The 26,823-nt window shown below is 43.7% G+C and overlaps 1 protein-coding gene across 6 annotated transcripts in view; it reads right to left on the bottom strand.

Annotated features, from left to right (window-relative positions):
* Positions 1–1,514: 1,514 nt before the first annotated feature.
* Positions 1,515–26,823, bottom strand: part of LOC115196374 (prolactin receptor) — a 49,420-nt gene continuing 24,111 nt past the window's right edge. For 4 of the 6 annotated variants that reach the window (XM_029757143.1, XM_029757142.1, XM_029757141.1 and 1 more), the window contains 9 exons: positions 23,828–23,940; positions 12,550–12,691; positions 10,564–10,733; positions 8,756–8,854; positions 8,032–8,210; positions 6,991–7,144; positions 6,752–6,839; positions 6,408–6,477; positions 1,515–5,183 (listed from right to left, as the gene is read on the bottom strand). In XM_029757143.1, the coding sequence (XP_029613003.1) occupies positions 4,458–5,183; positions 6,408–6,477; positions 6,752–6,839; positions 6,991–7,144; positions 8,032–8,210; positions 8,756–8,854; positions 10,564–10,733; positions 12,550–12,691; positions 23,828–23,918 (1,719 nt within the window). In that variant the 5' untranslated portion in view covers positions 23,919–23,940 and the 3' untranslated portion in view covers positions 1,515–4,457. The remainder of the gene's footprint in view (positions 5,184–6,407; positions 6,478–6,751; positions 6,840–6,990; positions 7,145–8,031; positions 8,211–8,755; positions 8,855–10,563; positions 10,734–12,549; positions 12,692–23,827; positions 23,941–26,823) is intronic. The other 2 variants (XM_029757140.1, XM_029757144.1) reach the window with 2 other exon arrangements.

Here is a 26,823-nt window from a genome sequence, read left to right as displayed (position 1 = left end):
CTAATGAATTTATCCTCTGCAGCAGGTCTTCCATTCCTGTGGCAGTCCTCATGAGAGCCAATTTCATCATAGCGCTTGATGTATTTTGCGACTGCATTTGAAGAAACTTTAAAAGTTCTTGACATTTTCCATATTGACTGACCTTCATGTCTTATAGTAATGATGGACTGTTGTTTTTTTTTTGCTTATTTGAGCTGATCTTGCCATAATATGGACTTGGTCTTTTACCAAATAGGGATGTCTTCTGTATACCACCCCTACCTTGTCCCAACAGAACTGATTGGCTCAAATGCTTTAAGAAGGAAAGAAATTCCACAAATTAACTTTTAACAAGGCAAACTTAATTGAAATGCATTCCAGGTGACTAACTCATGAAGCTAGTTGAGAGAATGCCAAGAGTGTGCAAAGCTGTCATCAAGGCAAAGGCTGGTGTCACGTCCTGATCCTAGTAAGATGTCATTTTCTATAGTAAAGTAGTTCATGGCGTGACAGGGGGTGTTTTGGGTTGTTCTATGTTTTCTATTTCTATGTTTAAGTTCTAGTTTTTCTATTTCTATGTTGGGATTGATCTCTAATTGGAGGCAGGTGATCATCGTTGCCTCTGATTAGAGATCATATTTAAGTAGGGGTTTTTCTTCCTGGGTTTTGTGGGTAGTTTTTGTGTGCTAGCATTTCAGTAGAAAAGACTGAAACTCCATCAGACAGCCACCACCCCTAGTATATCCGAAACAAACCGGGGAACAGGTATCCCAAATCCTGCTCTCCCACTGCCTGGATCCTTTGATCCATCTGTGACGATACCCAAGTAGGGATCCCAGGCCCACCGCAGATGGGCCACAACCTCACGGAGACCAAATGCATTCCAGGTGACTACCACATGAAGCTGGTTGAGAGAATGCCAAGAGTGTGTAAAGCTGTCATCAAGGCAAAGGGTGGCTACTTTGTAGAATCTCAAATATATTTGGATTTGTTTAATACTTTGCTTACTACATAATTCCATATGTGTTATTTCATAGTTTTGATGTCTATTATTCTACAATGTAGAAATTAGTAAAAATAAAGAAAAACCCTTGAATGAGTAGGTGTGTCCAAACTTTTGACTGGTACAGTACACACACATACAAAGACACACACACACACACACACACACACACACACACACACACACACACACACACACACACACACACACACACACACACACACACACACACACACACACACACACACACACACACACACACACACACACAAATACAGAGAGAGACACACAGACACACACAGTTTTCTGTCGACAGGTTGGCATTTCACTGACATTTTCATTGGATAATGACGTGGAATCGCATCTTCCCTTTAAATATTTGAATCCCAGCTGTGATAGATGATGGTTATTTTAGCTTTCAGTGCACTCACTGAAGTGCAACACTCGCTGCTAGGGAATTCCTGCCAGAGTCGATCAGAGGTAGTGGTGTGTCCGTGTGTGAGAGTGTTCAGGAGAATGGACGAGGCTGAAGTAGAGACAGATCAGCAGTAGGCTTTATTCACTGCATGGGAAAGATCTTGCAGCAGGGGACATAGCTTCCAAAACAAACAACATAACTCACCCACCCCACCGTATCCAATGTACAGAACAGAAACAATTTCACCTGACTGTTTCTACGTGTCCTATATGGCCTTTACAAATACCGCTGTTGTCTGTGTTATCGCGTGTGTGTCCATCTCGTTAGAAAAATATATAATTTCAGTCTACCAGTGTGAGCACTAATAAGGAAAGGAGAGTTCTACACAGTCAAGTCAAGGCACAAAATTGAAGCGGCACAGCAGAGTACAACAGTGAACAGAACAGTATGACAACACAGAGAAAAGCACTGCACAGGACTACTGATGGCAGAAAAACCACCTGACTTCATAGAGAGGGGGGGGGGGAACAGAGAGAGAGACATTAAGAACATCAGTAATTTAAACCTTAAAAATGTACCAACACGTAAAACAGACTGACCAAGGTCCATCCATAGGGCCAGTGTAACAGACTAACCAAGGTCCATCCATAGGGCCAGTGTAACAGACTAACCAAGGTCCATCCATAGGGCCAGTGTAACAGACTAACCAAGGTCCATCCATAGGGCCAGTGTAACAGACTAACCAAGGTCCATCCATAGGGCCAGTGTAACAGACTAACCAAGGTCCACCCATAGGGCCAGTGTAACAGACTAACCAAGGTCCATCCATAGGGGCCAGTGTAACAGACTAACCAAGGTCCATCCATAGGGCCAGTGTAACAGACTAACCAAGGTCCATCCATAGGGCCAGTGTAACAGACTAACCAAGGTCCATCCATAGGGCCAGTGTAACAGACTAACCAAGGTCCATCCATAGGGCCAGTGTAACAGACTAACCAAGGTCCATCCATAGGTCCAGTGTAATAGGAACACAAAGTATTTAAGCTACTCGTTGCATCATATCTTACTGTGTGTGTTATCATTGTTATCCAGTGTGACGGCTGTTTACCAAGAAAATTCCCAACTTTTTTGTTAAATGGCTAATGAACTGCTTCCGATGTCATTAAACTGCACCCCGACATTTCAAATGCCCTGAGACTTTAGGTTTATTTCACAGGCGATGCATATTATTTGTTTCTCCATGTTTCATTCAAAAAACAATGCATATATTTAGTGTAAAAATCCTCTGTAGATATTAGACTGCCATCCACACACCTTCAAGGTCATCTTCCTAGCAACTGGGAGCGTCTTACTTTTGTCATTAAAAAAGCCTCCATTTTCTAAATAGCATACATGCCCTCCTATTCACCAGGACAGCTTGTCAAAGAAGATTTTATGAAGAAATCACTGTGAAAAACACATCTACTCAAGTATGTGGGTGTGGTGAAAATGTCTTGTTCCTATACACATCATTAGACGCTTTAACCATTGTTTGTCCTTGTTGTAATATCGGTCACCTTCAGAAGATGTGTTTTCTCCCTACTCGTCTGGTCGCCTCATTTTCTATGTAAAAATCAATAAAATGATCACAGTGCTCTTTTCTTTAGCCAACTCTCTTTTCTCCCCTGAGAGAGCTGCATGTGTTATGTTCTAGTAAAATAAGTGCTTTCAAATCCAGCATGTAATTCATATTCAGAGCACATGTAGCACTGCATAGTGAAGACTGTTTTACAGAATGAAAATGATAAATGTTACCAAAAATGACCATCACTTGTTTTGAATACAGTGCAATCTGTAGTTTCATTTCTGACCAAAAATTCAAGAAAAGGAAAACAATACTTGAAACAAGTATGCGTGTTTGTGCCGTCTCACGGGACTGAAAGTAGATTGCACCTTTACTGGGTTGACTTCCTACTGTGCTACTACTGTGCTATGCTTGGTTGACTTCCTGAGTATGAAGCACACAGTTAAATCTGTGATTTAGTTCATGGACTGAACCCAGACAGTTCACTTTATAAGTGTACTTTACTGTTATCATTATTATCATTATTATTATTATAACATTGCCTCGTTATATTTCTCGTCAATAGTGCATTTGATATATTAAAGTATTTCCTCTGTAATTCATTCATTCTAATATTTACAATAATTTGTAATTATATTTGAAGAAGTGTACTGCTCTCTTGGTCTGGCTGTTCAGATCTTTGGTGTGCTCCACTGTTCTCTAAATGCATGCTAACTTCTGCCAGGGCCTCAGAACGGCTATGATTGGTCTCAGTGAGGTACAACTGGTATTCTTGCATTCGTCAAACTTTTCACCTAAATCCAGTTAAATCAGTTCACAGAGCCCTAAAACATGACTGTTAAAAAATCAAAGTGTCTTTCACAGAGTGGTTGGTCATTAATTCTACATCCAACAACAAGAGAGTTCGCAGGCATTGTTTTCTAACAAGACTGGACCGAAGAACAGGTGAGTATATTAACCTTTCAGTGACTCAGTCCACACAACAACAGTTGTAGTTCTACGGAGAATCTATTGTTATTGTTCAAGACACTTTGCAAGTTTATGTTTTTTTCATCTTGTCAGATTTTCTGCGTCAAAAGGAATCCATCTTGTATCCCGATCTCGGCTCTGCTCTGAAAGAAAACCTCACAGTCAAATGCTGCATCTCTGATTCCCCGCAGAGAGAATGTAGTCAGAACGTTGTCACTGCCATATCAGCAGTGAACAGAGGTGGCAGCAGTGTCTGTCCAGCAGTGTCACTGTCATTTGGCAGGCAGGGGGGGGGGGGGGATTGGGGGGGATAGACACAGAGGACTCATGTCCCAGGCCGGTGCACTCACAAAAACATATTAAGTTGGTATATTAAGTAGGTATATTCAAAGGTCCATCCATGAGTTAACATCCTCATTTAGCCTGGAGTAATTCCTGTTGCTGTTTGTTTATGTGTGTGTGTGTGTGTGTGTGTGTGTGTGTGTGTGTGTGTGTGTGTGTGTGTGTGTGTGTGTGTTAACTGGTCACACCCTGTTGCCCTGTGTGCCAGTGGTTCCAGGCAGTAAAGGCACAGCCACTTCACTATGCTCCACACTCTCTGTCTCCACCTCTGTCTCTACCACTGTCTCTCCCAGAGCACTCCCATTGGCTACTGCCTCCATCTTCTTAGCCAGGTAGTCATCTAACTGGCTGCTCTTCTCCAGCCCTCCTTCCTCTAGCTCCTCCTCCAGCTGTACGTAGGGGCTGTGTTTCAGGTGGTTGGGCAGGCAGGGCACCAGATGCACTTGTCCGTTGTCACCCAGCACGTTCACGCACGTGTAGAAGTCCTGGGTGGATGATGGGGGCGGGGCCTGCTGGTCCGGAGGCGGGACGGGGTTGGGATCCACCATCATGCTGTAGTCAGTGCCCGGGAAGACCAGAAGCTCCGGCTGGTCGGGGTTTGCTGTTGGCCATTCCCACAGGGTCGGGAAGGCTTCCACTGGAGCCTGGCAGTAAGGGGCGGGGACTGGGGTGTAAGAGGCGGGGACTGGGGTATAAGGGGCGTGGCTGGAGGTGGTCTGGACCAGTAGTTGGCTGTGGATGGCCATATCATAATCCTCCTTCTGGACTGCTAGGCTCCCCAGGGGAGCCTGGAGAGACTGGTTGTTGTCCATGCTGACAGGGTCCCAGACCTCCTCCTCACTGTAGCTTGGGGGCTTATAGCCATGGAAGGAGATGAAATGACGGTTGATCTCATCGAAGCCCCCCTTCTGAGAGAGAAGGAGGGAGGAGAAAGACGAGAAGGAGGGAGGAGAAAAAGAGAAAGGAAGGTGAGGGGATAGAGAAGATAGGAAGGGGAGGGGATAGAGAAGATAGGAAGGGGAGGGGATAGAGAAGATAGGAAGGGGAGGGGATAGAGAAGATAGGAAGGGGAGGGACTAGAGAAGATAGGAAGGGGAGGGGACAGAGAAGATAGGAAGGGGAGGGGACAGAGAAGATAGGAAGAGGAGGGGTTAGAGAAGATAGGAAGGGGAGGGGATAGAGAAGATAGGAAGGGGAGGGGATAGAGAAGATAGGAAGGGGACAGAGAAAATAGGAAGGGGAGGGGACAGAGAAGATAGGAAGGGGGGGGATTAGAGAAGATAGGAAGGGGACAGAGAAGATAGGAAGGGGAGGGATTAGAGAAGATAGGAAGGGGACAGAGAAGATAGGAAGGGGAGGGGTTAGAGAAGATAGGAAGGGGAGGGGACAGAGAAGATAGGAAGAGGAGGGGTTAGAGAAGATAGGAAGGGGAGGGGATAGAGAAGATAGGAAGGGGACAGAGAAAATAGGAAGGGGAGGGGACAGAGAAGATAGGAAGGGGGGGATTAGAGAAGATAGGAAGGGGACAGAGAAGATAGGAAGGGGAGGGATTAGAGAATATAGGAAGGGGACAGAGAAGATAGGAAGGGGAGGGGTTAGAGAAGATAGGAAGGGGAGGGGTTAGAGAAGATAGGAAGGGGAGGGGATAGAGAAGACAGGAAGGGGATGGGACAGAGAAGATAGGAAGGGGAGGGGATAGAGAAGATAGGAAGGGGAGGGGACAGTGAAGATAGGAAGGGGAGGGGTTAGAGAAGATAGGGGATAGGAAGGGGAGGTTAGAGAAAATAGTAAGGGGAAGGGATAGAGAAGATTGGAAGGGGAGTGGTTAGAGAAGATAGGGGATAGAGGAGTGGATAGAGAAGATAGGAAGGGGAGGGGTTAGAGAAGATAAGAAGGGGATTGATGGATAGAAAAAAATAGAAAACAAATGACTCAGTGAAGCTTGAGTGAACAATGAGTTATAAGTCACCAGGCTGGTGTTTGTGTGTGTGTGTGTGTGTGTGTGTGTGTGTGTGTGTGTGTGTGTGTGTGTGTGTGTGTGTGTGTGTGTGTGTGTGTGTGTGTGTGTGTGTGTGTGTGTGTGAGTGCGTGTGCATATGTCTGTGCGTGTGTGAATGTGTGTGTGTATTTACCTTCAGAAGCAGGGGATTGATGCCTCTGATGCGTGGTTTGGGAATTGGAGGCAGAAGGAATGCTTTTATCCTACAGCGAAAGACAGGGATCAGAGAGAACCATCAATACACTTTCTACATTTATATTTCATGATATTACAGCCTATATAGCATGTGTGTTTAATATAGAACGGTTTATATATCAATACAAGATCACTCCTGCACACATTTATCTCTAAACCTGTCCTTTATGTGATGAATAAAACGCTGTATCTTAAGTCTTTTAAAGAAATCAAACATGTATTTGATGTTTACATAATTGTTTACATAGTTGTTTACGTGTGTGTGTGTGTGTGCTTCACTACCTCTTGCCCTGTAGGATAATTCCAAAGCCGATGACTAGCAACAACATGAACCCAACACCGGTCACCAAAAGCAGAGCCAACAGCTTATCTGTAAGGGACAAAGACAGCACACGCCAAGATCATTCCATATGCCATATCATTCCATTCCATATGGGTCATATAACAGTGCTTGAGATTAGGAGTTGACTGTGGGTAGGTGCAGACAGTAACTGAATCATCAGACAGTTAAGAGTCCCTACCAGGGGTAGATTTGGCTGGGACACAGAGTAGGACAGGGGTGCTCCACTTGCTCCAGAGGCCGTTGTTGCGGGAACGGCATCTCACCCTGACAATGTAGTCTCCTACCGGCAGATCCAGCAGCTCCAGCCAAGGCTCTCTCAGCAAGCCCTTCACCTGCAGGCACACAGGGGGCGATAGTGAGCTGTCAGTAGCAGTTACAGTACACATACATTATTTAGCAGATGCTCTTATCCAGAGCAATTTACAGTAATGAGTGCATACATTTTCATACAGGTCCCCCATGGGAATCAAACCCACAACCCTGGCGTTGCAAGCACCATGCTCTCCCAACTGAGCTACACTGGATTGAGGTGACAGAAGGTGATAGAGTAGTATGATACTTGTTAAAGTGACAGTTAAAAAAATCCGATACTGTTGAAATAATATGGTACTGTTTAAAAAAGATCCTTCGCCGTTCAGCCAGACTAAACCACGGAGCCATAGAGAGCTGCTGCGTTTCTGTTTGTTTCTGTTCTTTCTCATCTGACAAAGAGGCAGGATCATCGGTCGTAACGTGGGTAACAGACAAACTCCCGGTTTAACTGTGAAATAAGAACATCTTCCTCTTAAAGAATCAACCATGGACATGACATGCTTCCCACGTCACTCGCTTAACACCCTCAAATGGTGTTGATAAACACTGCACCTACACCCCTCCCTCTCTCTCTGTCCTTCTCCGTCTCTCTCTCTTTCCCCCGCTCTCTTTCCCCCTCTACCTCTCTCTCTCTTTCCCCCTCTTGCATGCTCTCTCTCTCCCCCGCTCTCTTTCCCCCTTTACCTGTCTCTCTCTCTCTATTCCCCCCCCCTCTCTCTCTCTCTCTCTCTCTATTTCCCCTCTCCCTCTTGCATGCTCTCTCTCTCTCTCTCTCTCTCTCTCTCTCTCTCTCTCTCTCTCTCTCTCTCTCCCCTGCTCTCTTTCCCCCTTTACCTCTCTCTCTCTCTATTCCCCCCCCACCCCCCCCCCCCCCTCTCTCTCTCTCTCTCTCTCTCTCTCTCTGTACCTTCCAGTTGTTGGGCTCGGCGATGCGTCGGTACTGCAGCTCGAAGACCAGGGTGATCCAACCGTACTGGATGTGGGAGGGATTGGGGTAAACCCAGGACACCATGGCGGTGCGGCCAGCTTCCTCCTCCGTCTCGTTCAACAGGGTGTAGGTCAAGTTAACCGGAGCCTCTGTCTCCACTGCAGACAGACAGACAAGAAAACTGCATGGCGTGGGCTTGTTATGGTTGTATGCTGCACAGGGAGTGAAGAAGAGCTAGAACGTAAATAGAGAAACAATGGGATGGGAGGATGGTGAAAGGAAAAGGCCTAGGCTGGCAGTCAGGGGGAGGGGAGAATACACAATGAACAGCAAACAGGATGTGGAGGGACAACAGAGACAACAAGCAACATGCTGCGGTAACGGTACGTGAATGGGGTTATCTTTTATAATGAAAATGGAGAAAGGCCAGTTGGAAGGGGGTTCAGAGTAAGAAGGGGAAGCTGAATAGGTTCTGAATGACATCTCTATTGTTACCGTGAGAAAAAGCCGAGAGCCTGGAGAGGAACAGTTCTATTTTCCTTCACATACGTTACTATTCTCTGTGCATACGGAAGCACAATGTAGACATGAGTGGTGACTGCAATGCGCATACAGTATTGAACATTCCCATGCACGTGTACACAAACAAACACACACACACAAATCAGGGTGCTCTTTCCATCGGCTTTGAGAGTGCACTCACTGATGGAGAAGTAAGGGGGACAGAATGTCTCTGATGGGATCAGATGTGCCTGCTGGGAGGGGACTAACTCCCATTGGACTGGGTTGAAATGAGGAAGAGCTGACATCACACAAACAGGGAGAGGAGGCGTGGCCGACGCCAGACACACAGGAAGAGACATCACAAATATCAGACACAACAGTGGGTTAACACAACAGTCATAGGTTGAGCCGAAATAGCACCCTATTCCATATACTATAGTGTACTGAAATAGCACCCTATTCCATATACTATAGTGTACTGAAATAGCACCCTATTCCATATACTATAGTGTACTGAAATAGCACCCTATTCCATATACTATAGTGTACTGAAATAGCACCCTATTCCATATACTATAGTGTACTGAAATAGCACCCTATTCCCCTTAGGTTCTGGTCAAAAGTAGCACATTATCTAGGGCAACTAGATAGGAAGCTAGATTCAGCTGCAGGATTACTTTTGTTGGAGCGAATGGTTGGGGGGCTGGAAAATAATGATAATAATTTGTACACTGCAAATTGACCACAACTAAGCCCCAAAAGAGATCATATTTGAAAAGAACAGTAATTCATACCTTGATTACATTGAGACAACATCACATATTTATATTTTTTTATTTGATTGAATAATTGGGAACAGATTTCCTAAATTAAACTCAATTTTAGCTGAATTGCTGCGGATTTTACAGTTTTTTTTTACAAAAAAGTTTTTTTTGGGGGGGGGGCAAGAGAAATCACTAGGCAGATGATTTTTGATCTCGGGAGCAGGATGCCGTTCCAGACTGAGTGGAGCCCCCTGGTGGTCTATATCAGGGGTTCACAAACTTTTCCACTTGGGGCCCCCATTCCAGCCCTATATCACCCTGTACCTATATCATCAGCCACACCCAGACAGTGATTTATATCTCCCTGTACCTATATCAGCCACATCCAGACAGTGATTTATATCTCCCTGTACCTATATCAACAACATCCAGACAGTGATTTATATCTCCCTGTACCTATATCAGCCACATCCAGACAGTGGTCTATATCACCCTGTACCTATATCAACCACATCCAGACAGTGATTTATATCTCCCTGTACCTATATCAGCCACATCCAGACAGTGGTCTATATCACCCTGTACCTATATCAACCACATCCAGACAGTGGTCTATATCACCCTGTACCTATATCAACCACATCCAGACAGTGGTCTATATCACCCTGTACCTATATCAACCACATCCACAGTGATTTATATCACCCTGTACCTATATCAGCCACGTCCAGACAGTGATTTAAATCACCCTGTACCTATATCACCAGCCACACCCAGACAGTGATTTATATCACCCTGTACCTATATCAGCCACGTCCAGACAGTGATTTATATCTCCCTGTACCTATATCATCAGCCACACCCAGACAGTGGACTATATCACCCTGTACCTATATCAGCCACGTCCAGACAGTGATTTAAATCACCCTGTACCTATATCACCAGCCACACCCAGACAGTGATTTATATCACCCTGTACCTATATCAGCCACGTCCAGACAGTGATTTATATCTCCCTGTACCTATATCATCAGCCACACCCAGACAGTGGACTATATCACCCTGTACCTATATCAGCCACGTCCAGACAGTGATTTAAATCACCCTGTACCTATATCACCAGCCACACCCAGACAGTGATTTATATCACCCTGTACCTATATCAGCCACGTCCAGACAGTGATTTATATCTCCCTGTACCTATATCAGCCACGTCCAGACAGTTATTTATATCTCCCTGTACCTATATCAGCCACGTCCAGACAGTGGTCCTTGGAGCTGAACACACCGTGGGAGGTCCTGGCCATCACGTTCATGCAGTATATGGTCCAGATGGACGTGTGGCCACTGTCAAAGTGACAACTGTTGGGGCCGCCCGTTACATAGTCTGGACACTCACGCCTCGGCCCCTTTCTGTGACAAACAAGAAAGGAATGATATGGTCAATTCAATTCAATTCAACTAATTTATTTTAATGAAGACAGTCTCTTAGGGTACATTGTTACTACACGATGTGATAGAATGAAAATACCTGCAGTTACTGGGGAAAAAAGCCTTGAAATTAAAAATTCATCTTAAGAGTATTTCAAGGCGTTTTTTTATGAATGCAGGATTTTATCCTCTACCAATCCTGCAACAAGGAGAGTACAAGGTGTGTACTGTGTATATATACAGTATATCGTACATGGTGTGTATATATACAGTATATAGTACATGGTGTGTGTATATATACAGTATATAGTTCATGGTGTGTATATATACGGTATATAGTACCTGGTGTGTGTATATATACAGTATATACTACATGGTGTGAGTATATATACAGTATATAGTTCATGGTGTGTATATATACGGTATATAGTACCTGGTGTGTGTATATACAGTGCCTTTGGAAAGTATTCAAACCCCTTGTCTTTTTCCACATTGTGTTACGTTACAGCCTTATTCTAAAATTGATTAAATAAAAAAAATCCCTCAGAAATCTACACACAATGCACCATAATCACACATTTTTGCACATTCATAAAAAACAAAACAGAAATACCTTATTTACATAAGTATTCAGACCCTTTGCTACGAGACTCGAAATTGAGCTCAGGTGCATCCTGTTTCCATTGATCGTCCTTGAGATGTTTCTACAACTTCATTGGAGTCCACCTGTGGTAAATTCAATTGATTGGACATGATTTGGAAAGGCACACACCTGTCTATATAAGGTCCCACAGTTGACAGTGCATGTCAGAGCAAAAGCCATGATGTCTAAGGAATTGTCTGTGGAGCTTCGAGACAGGATTGCGTCGAGGCACAGATCTGGGGAAGGGTACCAAAACATTTATGCAGCAATGAAGGTCCCCAAGAACACAGTGGCCTCCATCGTTCTGAAATGGAAGAAGTATGGAACCACAAAGACTTTTCCTAGAGCTGGCCACCCAGCCAAACTGAGCAATCGGGGGAGAAGGGCCTTAGTCTGGGAGGTGACCAAGAATCCAATGGTTACTCTGAAAGAGCTCCAGAGTTCCTCTGTGGAGATGGGAGAATCTTCCAGAAGGACAACCATCTCTGCAGCACTCCACCAATCAGGCCTTTATGGTAGAGTGGCCAGACGGAAGTCACTCCACAGTAAAAGGCACATGACAGCCCGCTTGGAGTTTGCCAAAAGGCACCTAAAGGACTCTCAGACCATGAGAAACAAGATTCTCTGGTCTGATGAAACCAAGATTGAACTCTTTGGCCTGAATGGCATGCGTCACATCTGGAGGAAACCTGGCATCACTCCTACGGTGAAGCATGGTGGTGGCAGCATCATGCTGCGGGGATGTTTGTCAGCGGCAGCGACTGGGAGACAAGTCAGGATTGAGGGAAAGATGAACGGAGCAAAGTACAGAGAGATCCTTGATGAAAACCTGCTCCAGAGCACTCAGGACCTCAAACTGGGGCAAAGGTTCACCTTCCAACAAGACAACTACCCTAAGCACAACGCAGGAGTGGCTTCGGGGACAAGTCTCTGAATGTCCTTTAGAGGCCCAGCCAGATCCCGGACCTGAACCTGATCTAACATCTCTGGAGAGACCTGAAAATAGCTGTGTTTTCGCTTTGTCATTATGGGGTATTGTGTGTAGATTGAGCAAGATTTTTTTTTATTTAATCCATTTTAGAATAAGGCTGTAACTTAATAAAATGTGGATCAAGGGGTCTGAATACGAATGCACTGTACAGTAATAGTACGTACTCTAAGGAGTAGGTGAGGCTGTAGGTGATGTTGTCGTCACTCTCGGAGTTGTTGTCAAGGGGATGCCACCAGCAGGTGAAGACCTCCATGTTGGGCGAGCGGCAGTAGTAGATGTGGGGCCGGGTCGTCACGGCAACAGCACCTGGGGGATAAAACGAGAGGTTAATGACTCTAACCGTCTCTATGGATATCTGCATTCACTGTCGTTTTTTTTCTAACAGACTGATATATTTTTCTATGCACTTTTTTGGTGAATACAAACAATTTATAAACATGAAGAAATACATGCCAAAATCATTCAGCTATCAAAATAATCCATATTATAATACGTCAGCCTCTTAACATTTCACCGGGCCTCTCAGGTGCCTTGGTTGTCAGGGCAACTCAAATCCAGGTTCATGACATTTGGACTATTGCAAAAAACTGTTAATCCAGGTTTATGACATTTGGGCAAACGCTAAAAACTGTTAATCCGTTAACCATTATAGAAGCTCACAAAGGGTGAGGTGAGTTTGTCTGGATGGCGATGCTGGAACAACCCCATGTGATACAAACTAAGGAAGTTTGAACACTAGTGTTTTGTGAAGTTATTTTCTTCTTATGTCATTGAACTCGAAACAGAGATCTCATATGTTTGAAAACAAACAGTTGTAAAGCATAGCACACACACTGAAGGGGGGATACATTTTATCCCCTCGTAACGATTGATTTTGTAGGCATCTTCCTTGTTGCTATGTTTGTTAGCTTTAAGTTAATTGGCTAGCTAGCCTGCTAACTTTACTGCGACATAACTGCACGCATTTGAAATGTAGCTAGCCACCTGCTACATTTTAAATGAATTGATTATCGAGTTCGGTGCATAAGCTTAAAAATGGTTGACGTTTGAATACTTAGGGCTTCTGCAATGAAGTGTTTTGTCATTCTACGATAGACTACTGGTCACATACACATGGTTAATATTGGCGAATGTAGCGAAATGCTTGTGCTTCTATTTCCGACAGTGCAGCAATACTTAACAATTCCACACCTACCTAAATCACCCAAATCTAAGTAAAATAATGGAATAAGAATATATAGATGAGTAATGACAGAGCGGCATAGGCATGATGCAATAGATGGTATAAAGTGTATATACATATGAGATGACTAATACAGTAAATGTTTACATATCTTACATGTGATTTATTAAGTTGACTAATGATCCATTTATTAGTGGCCAAGTCTGTTGGCAGCAGCCTCTGTTAGTGATGGCTGTTTATGTCTCTTGGACTTGAGAGGAGCTGTTTTTCAGTCACTCCGTCCCAGCTTTGATGCACCTGTACTGACCTCACCTCATGCACATTAGCGTGGTGAACAGGCACTGGCTTTGTTTGTTGTCAATTTGTAAGTCGCTCTGGATAAGAGCGTCTGCTAAATGACTTAAATGTAAATGTAAAATTAAATGGGATCTAGTTGCACTAAAAACAAGTTGAAGCTAATATACAGGTTGGTCTTATGACTCTTGTTGAGAGAAGCAGCCGGTAGGAAACTGAACTGGACCCCAAATCAAACAGCAGGACCTCGTGAGAAGGATTACATCTCCAACAGTGACACTCGGGCTGATTGGAACAAACAGTTACTGTTTAAATCCCTTTATTTCCCTGAAGAAGCACATTATGTAAGTTACAGTGACGTGGACACTTATGAGATAAACATTGTATAGACAGTACATTTTGCTTTAATGATTAACCCATGATATGTTTTATGAGGCTATTAAACCATGACAAGTTTTATGAGGCTAATGAACATGACCGTCTTGAATAAGGCTGTTCAATTGACAGTTAATGTTCTATGTATTTCCCATGTCAGGAAATACAGTGTTTTTGAGGCAGTACGGTAGTGACAGACTGACTGTCACACACATGCACACACACGCACGCACGCACGCACGCACACACACACACACACACGCACACACGCACACGCACACACACACACCCTGCTGTGGAGGTGCATGCAGGTAACATCTGTTGAGAGACTTATAATGAGGTGAGGTCACTAGAGAGAACAGGCCTTGACCTACCCATTGTCTAATGACTGACTGAGATTACTGGTCCATTGAGAAGTATTACTACATACTGTACTTCTTAATGGACCAGTAATCTCAGTCAGTCAGCAAATTAAACAAAAGCAAAGAACCTTGCCAATGGAATTTTTCAGAATCACAAATCCTACTAGGAAAAGCAGGACCACTCTGGAAACTGGCCTTATAGACTACATGTGATAGGCCTGTATAACAGTACAGACACTGTGCTGTACTTTAGTTAGGCAGTTTCCTATTCATAGGCGCTTGGCAGTGTTTGAGGCACACGTACAGTGCATTCGGAAAGTATTCAGACCCCTTCCCCTTTTCCACATGTTCTTATGTTATAGCCTTATTCTAAAATTAATTAAATGTAAAAAATATCCTCACCAATCTACACACAATACCCCACAACTACAAACCGAAAACAGCTTTTTAGATTTTTTTTCTAATTTATTAAAATTAAAAACGGAAATATCTTATTTACATAAGTATGAATTTGAGGCACATAATGAGTTATTCATGACAACAACGAACAAAATGAAAACAGGGTCTATATACCAAGTCAACATACATACTGGTATGTCATCCAGAGGGTCAAAATACCAAGTCAACATACATACTGGTATGTCAACCAGAGGGTCTATATACCAAGTCAACATACATACTGGTATGTCAACCAGAGGGTCAAAATACCAAGTCAACATACATACTGGTATGTCAACCAGAGGGTCAATATACCAAGTCAACATACATACTGGTATGTCAACCAGAGGGCCAATATACCAAGTCAACATACATACTGGTATGTCAACCAGAGGGCCAATATACCAAGTCAACATACATACTGGTATGTCAACCAGAGGGTCAATATACCAAGTCAAGATACATACTGGTATGTCAACCAGAGGGCCAATATACCAAGTCAACATACATACTGGTATGTCAACCAGAGGGTCAATATACCAAGTCAACATACATACTGGTATGTCAACCAGAGGGCCAATATACCAAGTCAACATACATACTGGTATGTCAACCAGAGGGCCAATATACCAAGTCAACATACATACTGGTATGTCAACCAGAGGGTCAATATACCAAGTCAACATACATACTGGTATGTCAACCAGAGGGTCAATATACCAAGTCAACATACATACTGGTATGTCAACCAGAGGGTCAATATACCAAGTCAACATACATACTGGTATGTCAACCAGAGGGTCAAAATACCAAGTCAACATACATACTGGTATGTCAACCAGAGGGTCAATATACCAAGTCAACATACATACTGGTATGTCAACCAGAGGGTCAATATACCAAGTCAACATACATACTGGTATGTCAACCAGAGGGTCAATATACCAAGTCAACATACATACTGGTATGTCAACCAGAGGGTCAAAATACCAAGTCAACATACATACTGGTATGTCAACCAGAGGGCCAATATACCAAGTCAACATACATACTGGTATGTCAACCAGAGGGCCAATATACCAAGTCAACATACATACTGGTATGTCAACCAGAGGGCCAATATACCAAGTCAACATACATACTGGTATGTCAACCAGAGGGTCAATATACCAAGTCAACATACATACTGGTATGTCAACCAGAGGGTCAATATACTGGTAGGAGGAGCGATAGGAGGACGGTCTCATTGATGACGTGGATGTCAGGTTGGATTAAATGCGGAAGACACATTTCAGTTGAATGCATTCAGTTGAACAACTGACTAGGTATCCCTCTTTCCCTTTCCTTTCATTGTAATGGCTGCAATGGAATAAATGGCTGAGGCAGTTGGTGTTTTTGAGTTGGTTCTCGGGGCGCCCAATGGAACACACATCGTGTTTACGACGACCATAGTTGGCACGCTTGATTTGAATCGTACCTCCATCACATTGCAGTAAAGCATCAGAGCCTTCACACGTGATGCTGATTGCTCCATCTGTTAGTGTACAGCAAGCTGCAGCCAGCAATGTGACCACCGTCAGTCTGAACACTCCTATAGCTCCTCCCACCATCCTCCTAGGATGTCAAAATACAGTAGCGCTATATGCCAGTGTTTGTGGGTGGGGTCTCATTGTCTGAGCGAGATTAGCTGTCTGTAGGTGACGTGTGTGTGCACGTGTGTGTGCATGTGGGTATGTGTGTACACGTGGGTGTGTGCAACTAACACTGTTACTGTAGTGAATAGCCATTACCCTCTGGCGAATCCCAGCTGCAGATATCAGTAAACAGGAAGTAGAGGAAACTAGATTTAGAAAAAGGACGACAATGCCTCTGAAGATGTTCCTCCTCCCTACGTCTTCTACCATTCATGTGATCTGGATTTTCTCCCTTCCTTCCCTCCTGGGCAATGCAGTAATCACCTTACTGTGGCATGTATTTCCCATTCCAGTCTCAACTATACCCTGTCTGGGTTGGTTCAATACCATGGTTCTCCCTCCAGCACTAACCTACCCTACACACAGTCCTACGTCAACTCAGCTGTCAGTACCACTAAAGCAGACAGCAACAACCCCCTTCTGTGGTTTGATGGTTCAGCTAGTTCAGTACCGGGGCTGTGAGAGCTTACCTCCTCAACTAACTGAGAGCTCCACTACATATTAGACTGTGAACAAGCAGCTGACAGCTTACCTCCACTACATATTAGACTATGAACAACCAGCTGAGAGCTCCATTACATATTAGACTATGAACAACCAGCTGAGAGCTTACCTCCACTACATATTAGACTATGAACAACCAGCTGAAAGCTCCACTACATATTAGACTATGAACAAGCAGCTGACAGCTTACCTCCACTACATATTAGACTATGAACAACCAGCTGAAAGCTCCACTACATATTAGACTATGAACAAGCAGCTGACAGCTTACCTCCACTACATATTAGACTATGAACAACCAGCTGAGAGCTTACCTTCACTACATATTAGATTATGAACAACCAGCTGACAGCTTACCTCCACTACATATTAGACTATGAACAACCAGCTGAGAGCTCCACTACATATTAGATTATGAACAACCAGCTGAGAGCTTACCTTCACTACATATTAGATTATGAACAACCAGCTGACAGCTTACCTCCACTACATATTAGACTATGAACAACCAGCTGAGAGCTTACCTCCACTACATATTAGACTATGAACAACCAGCTGAGAGCTTACCTCCAATACATATTAGACTATGAACAACCAGCTGAGAGCTTACCTCCACTACATATTAGACTATGAACAACCAGCTGAGAGCTTACCTTCACTACATATTAGATTATGAACAACCAGCTGACAGCTTACCTCCACTACATATTAGACTATGAACAACCAGCTGAGAGCTTACCTCCACTACATATTAGACTATGAACAACCAGCTGAGAGCTTACCTTCACTACATATTAGATTATGAACAACCAGCTGAGAGCTCCATTACATATTAGACTATGAACAACCAGCTGAGAGCTTACCTCCAATACCTATTAGACTATGAACAACCAGCTGACAGCTTACCTCCACTACATATTAGACTATGAGCAACCAGCTGAGAGCTTACCTCCAATACATATTAGACTATGAACGACTAGCTTGCTGTACCTCCACTGTATTAGTGACTGTGGTCATAGAGGGGCTGTGCTGTGAGAGCTTACCTCCACTGTATTAGTGCTATGACTGTGGTCATAGAGGGGCTGTGCTGTGAGAGCTTACCTCCACTGTATTAGTGCTATGACTGTGGTCATAGAGGGGCTGTGCTGTGAGAGCTTACCTCCACTGTATTAGTGCTATGACTGTGGTCATAGAGGGGCTGTGCTGTGAGAGCTTACCTCCACTGTATTAGTGCTATGACTGTGGTCATAGAGGGACTGTGCTGTGAGAGCTTACCTCCACTGTATTAGTGCTATGACTGTGGTCATAGAGGGACTGTGCTGTGAGAGCTTACCTCCACTTTATTAGTGCTATGACTGTGGTCATAGAGGGGCTGTGCTGTGAGAGCTTACCTCCACTGTATTAGTGCTATGACTGTGGTCATAGAGGGGCTGTGCTGTGAGAGCTTACCTCCACTGTATTAGTGCTATGACTGTGGTCATAGAGGGGCTGTGCTGTGAGAGCTTACCTCCACTGTATTAGTGCTATGACTGTGGTCATAGAGGGACTGTGCTGTGAGAGCTTACCTCCACTGTATTAGTGCTATGACTGTGGTCATAGAGGGACTGTGCTGTGAGAGCTTACCTCCACTGTATTAGTGCTATGACTGTGGTCATAGAGGGGCTGTGCTGTGAGAGCTTACCTCCACTGTATTAGTGCTATGACTGTGGTCATAGAGGGACTGTGCTGTGAGAGCTTACCTCCACTGTATTAGTGCTATGACTGTGGTCATAGAGGGACTGTGCTGTGAGAGCTTACCTCCACTTTATTAGTGCTATGACTGTGGTCATAGAGGGACTGTGCTGTGAGAGCTTACCTCCACTGTATTAGTGCTATGACTGTGGTCATAGAGGGACTGTGCTGTGAGAGCTTACCTCCACTGTATTAGCACTATTAGGTGCAGTAGTCACAACACTAGTTAGAGACGGTCAGTGCTTAATTGAGTAGGATACAGAATACCTTAGACAAATTAGACGGGTCCAGTCAGAGTAAGGTCATTGTTCATGTGACCTGTTCACCAGATAAGTGTCACTGACTTCAGTAGTACTGTTGCAACATATACTGTAGGCAACCCATCATAACACTTACTGTAACTACAACATATACAGTAGGCAACCCATCATAACACTTACTGTAACTACAACATATACAGTAGGCAACCCATCATAACACTTATTGTAACTACAACATATACAGCAGGCAACCCATCATAATACTTATTGTAACTACAACATATACATAATTTATACATACATACATACATACATACATACATACATACATACATACATACATACATACATACATACATACATACATACATACATACAGTACCAGTCAAAAGTTTGGACACATCCACTACTCATTCAAGGGTTTTTCTTCATTTTTACTATTTTCTACATTGTAGAATAAAAACTATTAAATAACACATATGGAATCATGTAGTAACCAAAAAAGTGTTAAACAAATCAAAATATATTTTAGATTCTTCAAAGTAGCCACCCTTTGCCTTGATGACAGCTTTGCACACTCTTGGCATTCTCTCAACCAGGTTCATGAGGAATGCTTTTCCAATAGTCTTGAAGGAGTTCCCATATACGCTGAGCACATGTTGGCTTCTTTTACTTCACTCTGTGGTCCAACTCATCCCAAACCATCTCAATTGGGTTGAGGTCCGGTGATTGTGGAGGCCAGGTCATCTGATGAAACACTCCATCACTCTTCTTCTTGGTCAAATAGCCCTTACACAACCTGGAGGTTTGTTTTGGGTCATTGTTCTGTTGAAAAACAATGATAGTCTCACTAAGCACAAATCAGATGGGATGGCGTATCGCTGCAGAAGGCTGTTGTAGCCATGCTGGTTAAGTGCGCCTTGAATTCTAAATAAATCCGTGACAGTGTCAAAAGCAAAGCACCCCCACACCATCACACCTCCTCCTCCATGCTTCATGGTGGGAACCACACATGCAGAGATCATCTGTTCATCTACTTTGCGTCTCACAAAGACAGCGGTTGGAACCAAAAATCTCAAATTTGGACTCATCAGACCAAAGGACAGATTTCCACCAGTCTAATGTCCATTGTTCGTGTTTCTTGGCCCAAGCAAGTCTCTTCTTCTTATTGGTGCCCTTTAGTAGTGGTTTCTTTGCAGCAATTCGACCACGAAGGCCTGATTCACACAGTCTCCTCTGAACAGTTGATATTGAGATGCGTCTGTTACTTAAACTCTGTGAAGTATTTATTTGGGCTGCAATCTGAGGTGCAGTTAACTCTAATGAACTTATCCTCTGCAGCAGAGGTAACTCTGGGTCTTCCTTTCCTGTGGCGGTCTTCATGAGAGCCAGTTTCATCAAAGCAGTTTTTGCGACTGCACTTGGGGCGGCAGGTAGCCTAGTCGTTAGAGCGTTGGGCCAGTAACCAAAAAGTTGCTAGATCAAATCACCGAGCTGACAAGGTAAAAATCTGTCGTTCTGCCCCTGAACAAGGCAATTAACCCACTGTTCCTAGGCTGTCATTGTAAATAAGAATTTGTTCTTAACTCACTTGCCTAGTTAAATAAAGGTTTAAAAAAAGAAACTTTGAAGTTCTTGAAACTTTCCACATTGACTGACCTTCATTTCTTCATTTCTCTTTGCTTATTTGAGCTGTTCTTGCCATAATATGGACTTGGTCATGGACTAAATAGGGCTATCTTCTGTATACCACCCCTACCTTGTCACAACACAACTGATTGGCTCAAACGCATTAAGAAGGAAAGAAATTCCACTCCTTCATGACTGTTGGAAAAGCATTCCTCATGAAGCTGGTTGACAGAATGCCAAGAGTGTGCAAATCTGTCATCAAGGCAAAGGGTGGCTACTTTGAAGAATCTAAAATCTAAAATATATTTTGATTTGTTTAACACTTTTTTGGTTACTACATGATTCCATATGTGTTACTTCATAGTTAGGATGTCTTCACTATTATTCTACAATGTAGGAAATAGTAAAAATAAAGAAAAACCCTTGAATGAGTAGGTGTGTCCAAACTTTTGACTGCTACTGTACATACATACATACATACATACATACATACATACATACATACATACATACATACATACATACATACATACATACATACATAAAGTAATATAAAGTTTATAAAGTCTTAAGATTGGATAAAACATTATGCAGTCAACATTTACATTTACATTTTAGTCATTTAGCAGACGCTCTTCTCCAGAGCGACTTACAGTAGTGAATGCATACATTTCATTTCATGCATTTTTTTAAATAAAAAAAATAAAAAATTGCACCAAAGTGCAACAACAACACTAGCATTTTTAGCACCGGTGAATTGAATATCAATTGAATATTAATCTTACTAAATGAAGCACACTGAAAATGTGACTCATTTGTTCCCCTCTGTCCTTAATCAAGCTACTGTTCTGTCAAAAGGGAATGTATTGTACTGTACTGTACTGGCCACATTGTCCATGATGAGTCTCCCACTGTGAGTTCTGAAGTGGTGCAGGGTACACAGACCAGACAATGTAGGACGTAGTAGAATAGACAGCCTTCATGTCCTTCTCTCCACCCTATTCTCCCTGAATGAGTTTAAATGCAGACACATTATCTGATGATGATAAACTCATGTAAGGGGAAGATGGTGGACAGAAGAAATAGTCTAATACACCGTTACCTTAGCTCAACAACTGCTGCCTTACTTTAACAACTAGAAGGCTAAGCAGATGGCTTAACCAGGAACAAACTGGTACCTCAGCAGCTCAGCTAAGTATATGATTATTCAGTCTCTTCCATAAACCGATATCAAGGTTTAACCAGACCAGCTGTCTTCCTCCCTCTGCAGAGGCAGCGTTGCTATGTCCGTGGAGGCCGGCAGGCAGGTCGGCCTGATATATAATTCACAGCTCATGTTCTGTTTTATTCACTGAACAAGCAGCGAAGAGCAGGGTATCACACAAATGACAAGCTGACGACCAGGTTCCACTACAAGAGGACTGCTGCCTGCCCCACATCTGTTACTCTGACTGGAGGGGGAACGAGACAATAGAATTAGGAGCACTGCCTGCTTTTGTTTCAGTTAAATGTTTTCCACAGAAAGGATGAAAATGCTGCGTAATAAACCCAAGTCCTGGTCGACAAGGGTGTGGACTGTGGAGGCATTTTTACATCCTAGAATAATTGATTATAAATTGAACTAGTTATCTAATTATTGATTAAACTAATCAGCAGGCCCGTGATTAGTTTAATCAGGTGGTGATGCACTGACTGTAACTAAAACCTGGGTAACACCTGGACTGAACAAAACTGTTGTAAAGTATTCCACACTACAAAAGAACAAACGACAACATCGGAAGTCCCTGGGCCGTTTCTAAAGAGAGCCACCAGCAAGACATTTGTTCTTAAGCATGGCAGTGGCTAATTCAATGGAGCACACTGGGCTCTCTGTGTCGACTTCTGAGAATTTAGACATTTTTCTCTTGAACTGAACGCTGCTCAACAAACAACAAACGGGTGCCATACAGACTGAACCCATGGAACGACAGGAATTACCTCCTTTGCCCAAACAAAGTGGAATGGGAGGCACCAGAAATAGAATCCAATGTCAATTGGACCGCAATGTTGCGACTACTGCACAGAGAGGCACACAGAGACACAGATACAGCCAAAGAGATACACAGAGACACCCACAGAGATACACAGAGACAGCCACAGAGACACCCATAGAAATACACAGAGAGACGGAAAGAGATACACAGAGGCACTCACAGAGATACACAGAGGCACCCACAGAGATACACAGAGACACCCAAAGAGATACATAGAGACACCCAAAGAGATACATACTGTAGAGACACCCACAGAGATACACGGAGATTCACAGAGACACCCACAGAGATACACAGAGATACACAGAGACACCCACAGAGATACACAGAGACACCCAAAGAGATACATAGAGACACCCAAAGAGATACATACTGTAGAGACACCCACAGAGATACACAGAGATTCACAGAGACACCCACAGAGATACACAGAGATACACAGAGACACCCACAGAGATACACAGAGACACCCACAGAGATACACAGAGACACCCACAGAGATACACAGAGACACCCACAGAGACACCCACAGAGATACACAGAGACACCCACAGAGATACACAGAGATTCACAGAGACACCCATGGAGATACACAGAGATACACAGAGATACACAGAGACACCGACAGAGATACACAGAGATTCACAGAGACACCCACAGAGATACACAGAGACACCCAAAGAGATACACAGAGACACCCAAAGAGATACACAGACACCCACAGAGATACACAGTGACACCCACAGAGATACACAGAGATACACAGAGACACCCACAGAGATACACAGAGATTCACAGAGACACCCACAGAGATACACAGAGACACCCACAGAGATACACAGACACCCACAGAGATACACAGAGGCACCCACAGAGACACACAGGGACAGTCTATCTAGTGGACTTTGAGGTCAGGGTGTAGTGGATCGTGTGACTCACCGTCTCCGTGGTCATTGTCTGGCTGTAGAAGGTTCTGGGTCAGGGCACTGCATGCTACCCCGGGCAGGACAAGGACCAGCAGCCACAGCATCACACAGCTGTTCTCCAACGATCTGCCAACACACACACACACGCGCATGCACGCACACACACACGCGCACACACACACACACACACACACACACACACACACACACACACACACACACACACACACACACACACACACACACACACACACACACACACACACAACAGTTACACATCTGACTGTGGTCCCACTGTGTATTTATATAGTCAAAACATCTGGGTTCAGCCCCTGATTCAAATCCCCCTGGGAACAGATGGTCCTGTGTGTTCCTGTGCCTGTGTATAATTCCCTGGGTCAAGTCTGACAAGCCCATGCCAGTGCCTCTCATCTCAAGACTATTCATGATGGCAGACTTGGAGTTAAATAGAGCTAGAGAGTAGTAGCTTATTCTACTAATCAAGACTAGTGCACATTTATTCAGTTATAGAAGCCCCTTGGAAAAGACCACAGAGCTCACTCAGTCATGTAGGACCGGCCAGCCACAAAGCCATCATTGTCCAATGTTAGCTCTGAGGGGCTAATTATTTAATTTGGCTGTCTGGTTATCAGCGGTAAGTAAAGATAAACACGGTAAATAAAAGTTAAGTAAATGTATTTTTAATATTACTCAAAGGTGCTCATTCTAATTTCCTAAACTTTCACTTTAAGGACAGTTTTTGTTATTCTGAGGTAATTTCAGTGTTCCTAGTTTACTGTTTCTGTTGGTGGTGGACTGTTGGGGTTGTTTGGGGTTGTTTGAGGCTGTTTAGAGGGTCATCTTGTGACACAGCAGTCAGAACATGGTGACACGTGTTCCGACAAAGCCCAGTAAAGTGTAAGCATTTGAGCCCTAGATATCAAGCCTTTTAGAATTATACTCTAAAGACAAATACTGCACCAAAAGAGCTTAACAGCTTAAAACGGACATCAAGAAAGACAAGAGATTTGCTCCAATCAACTCCCACCGGTCCCTATGTCATCAGACATTGGGGATAATCGTTTTTTTGATCTGTGGCTGAAGCAAGTCACCTGCCTCTCCTTCTCTAACCCCAGCCCCTGCCCTGGGCCTCTATCCCCCAGGGCTACACTCTTATATAAAAGGCTTCCAAAAGGGTTCTTCAGCTGTCCCCATAGAAGAAACCTTTTTTGTTCCAAATATAACCCTTTTTGGTTTCAGGTAGAATTCTTTTGGGTTCTAAATGGAACTCAAACGGGTTCTACCTGCAACAAAAACGGGTTCTTCAAAGGGTTTTCCTATGGGGACAGCCGAAGAACCATTTCAAGAGTGTACGTCACTGCTCAAACCCCTGTTTGAACATAAATATGGGTTGTATTTACAATGGTGTTTGTTCTTCACTGGTTGCTGTCATGCCCGGATCTGTTTCACCTGTTCTTGTGATTGTCTCCACCTCCTCCAGGTGTTGCTTATTTTCCCCAGTGTATTTATCCCTGTGTTTCCTGTCCTCTGTGTCAGTTCGTCTTGTATGTTTCCAAGTCAACCAGCGTTTTTCCCGTTCTCCTGTTTTTTGCTATTCTCCTTTTTCTCGTCCTCACAGTTTTGACCCTTGCCTGTTTCTGGACTCTGTACCCGCCTGCCTGACCATTCTGCCTGCCTTGACCACGAGCCTGTCTGCCACTCTGTACCTCCTGGACTCTGATCTGGTTTTGACCTTTTGCCTGTCCACGACCATTCTCTTGCCTACTCCTTTGGATTAATAAACATTGTAAGACTCCAACCATCTGCCTCCTGTGTCTTTATTTGGGTCTCGCCTTGTGCCTTGATAGTTGCCCTTTTCTTGTGGCAACAGGTCACACATCTTGCTGCTGTGATGGCACACTGTGGTATTTCACCCAATAGATATGGGAGTTTATCAAAATTGTAATTGTTTTCAAATTCTTTGTGGGTCTGTGTAATCTGAGGGAAATATGGTCTCTCTCTCTCTCCCACTCTTATTCTGTCCTAAGCAGGAGCATCTGGTCACCCTGTAACACCTTATGAGTGACAGCGACCTACAGCTAGTGTTCAGCCAACCACAGGGATACACAATAACCCACTACCCTGAAAGGTGAATCCTTTTCAAATGACCCTGTTCATGCCCTCCCTTCTGCCGAGTGCTATGGGCTCTCCATGTCTTTTTGGTCAACTGATCAACTGACCACCTGACTCAACAGACCAATTAGTAAAGACAACAGTTACACTGTAAAAAAAATCCTGTGTCTGAATATTACTGTGCGTTATGACTGATTTATAAATATGCCCACTCACTGACCACAAAGCCAATGGTTGGTTGAGTTGAACCTTGGAACAGTTGGATTTCATTCAAAAAGCATAGCTCTACCAGACACCAGTGTACTGTACTGTTACTGTATATATGAGTAACTCCACTTGACTGTGGTCTGGTGGGAGGCACTCACATGAGGTTTGCATGGTGAAGTAGGTTAAAATGATGAACTATGTAGGGACTTAATGTCTGAGACGGCAGAACAGCATCCCAGACAACTGTCACAGGAACAGAACTAGTTCCTTGACCCTGTGCTATACACTGAGGGTACAAAACATTAGGAACACCTTCCTAATATTGAGTTGCACCACCTTTTGCACTCAGAACAGCCTCAATTCGTCAGGGCATGGACTCTACAAGGTGTCGAAAGCGTTCCACAGGGATGCTTTGACTCTAATCCTTCCCACTGCTGTGTCAGATTGGCTGGATGTCCTTTGTGTGGTGGACCATTCTTGATACAAACGGGAAACTGTTCAGTGTTAAAAACCCAGCAGCGTGGCAGTTCTTGACACACTCAAACTGGTGCGCCTGGCACCTACTACCATACCCCATTCAAAAGGCACTTATATGTTTTGTCTTGTCCATTCCCCTCTGAATGGCACATGCACAATCTATGTCTCAATTGTCTTAAGGCTTAAAAATCC

This window comes from Salmo trutta, chromosome 6 (assembly GCF_901001165.1).
Source record: "Salmo trutta chromosome 6, fSalTru1.1, whole genome shotgun sequence".
Taxonomy (NCBI): Eukaryota; Metazoa; Chordata; class Actinopteri; order Salmoniformes; family Salmonidae; genus Salmo; species Salmo trutta.
Note: the sequence above shows the minus strand (reverse complement) of the source record. Positions and strands in the feature narration are given on the sequence as shown.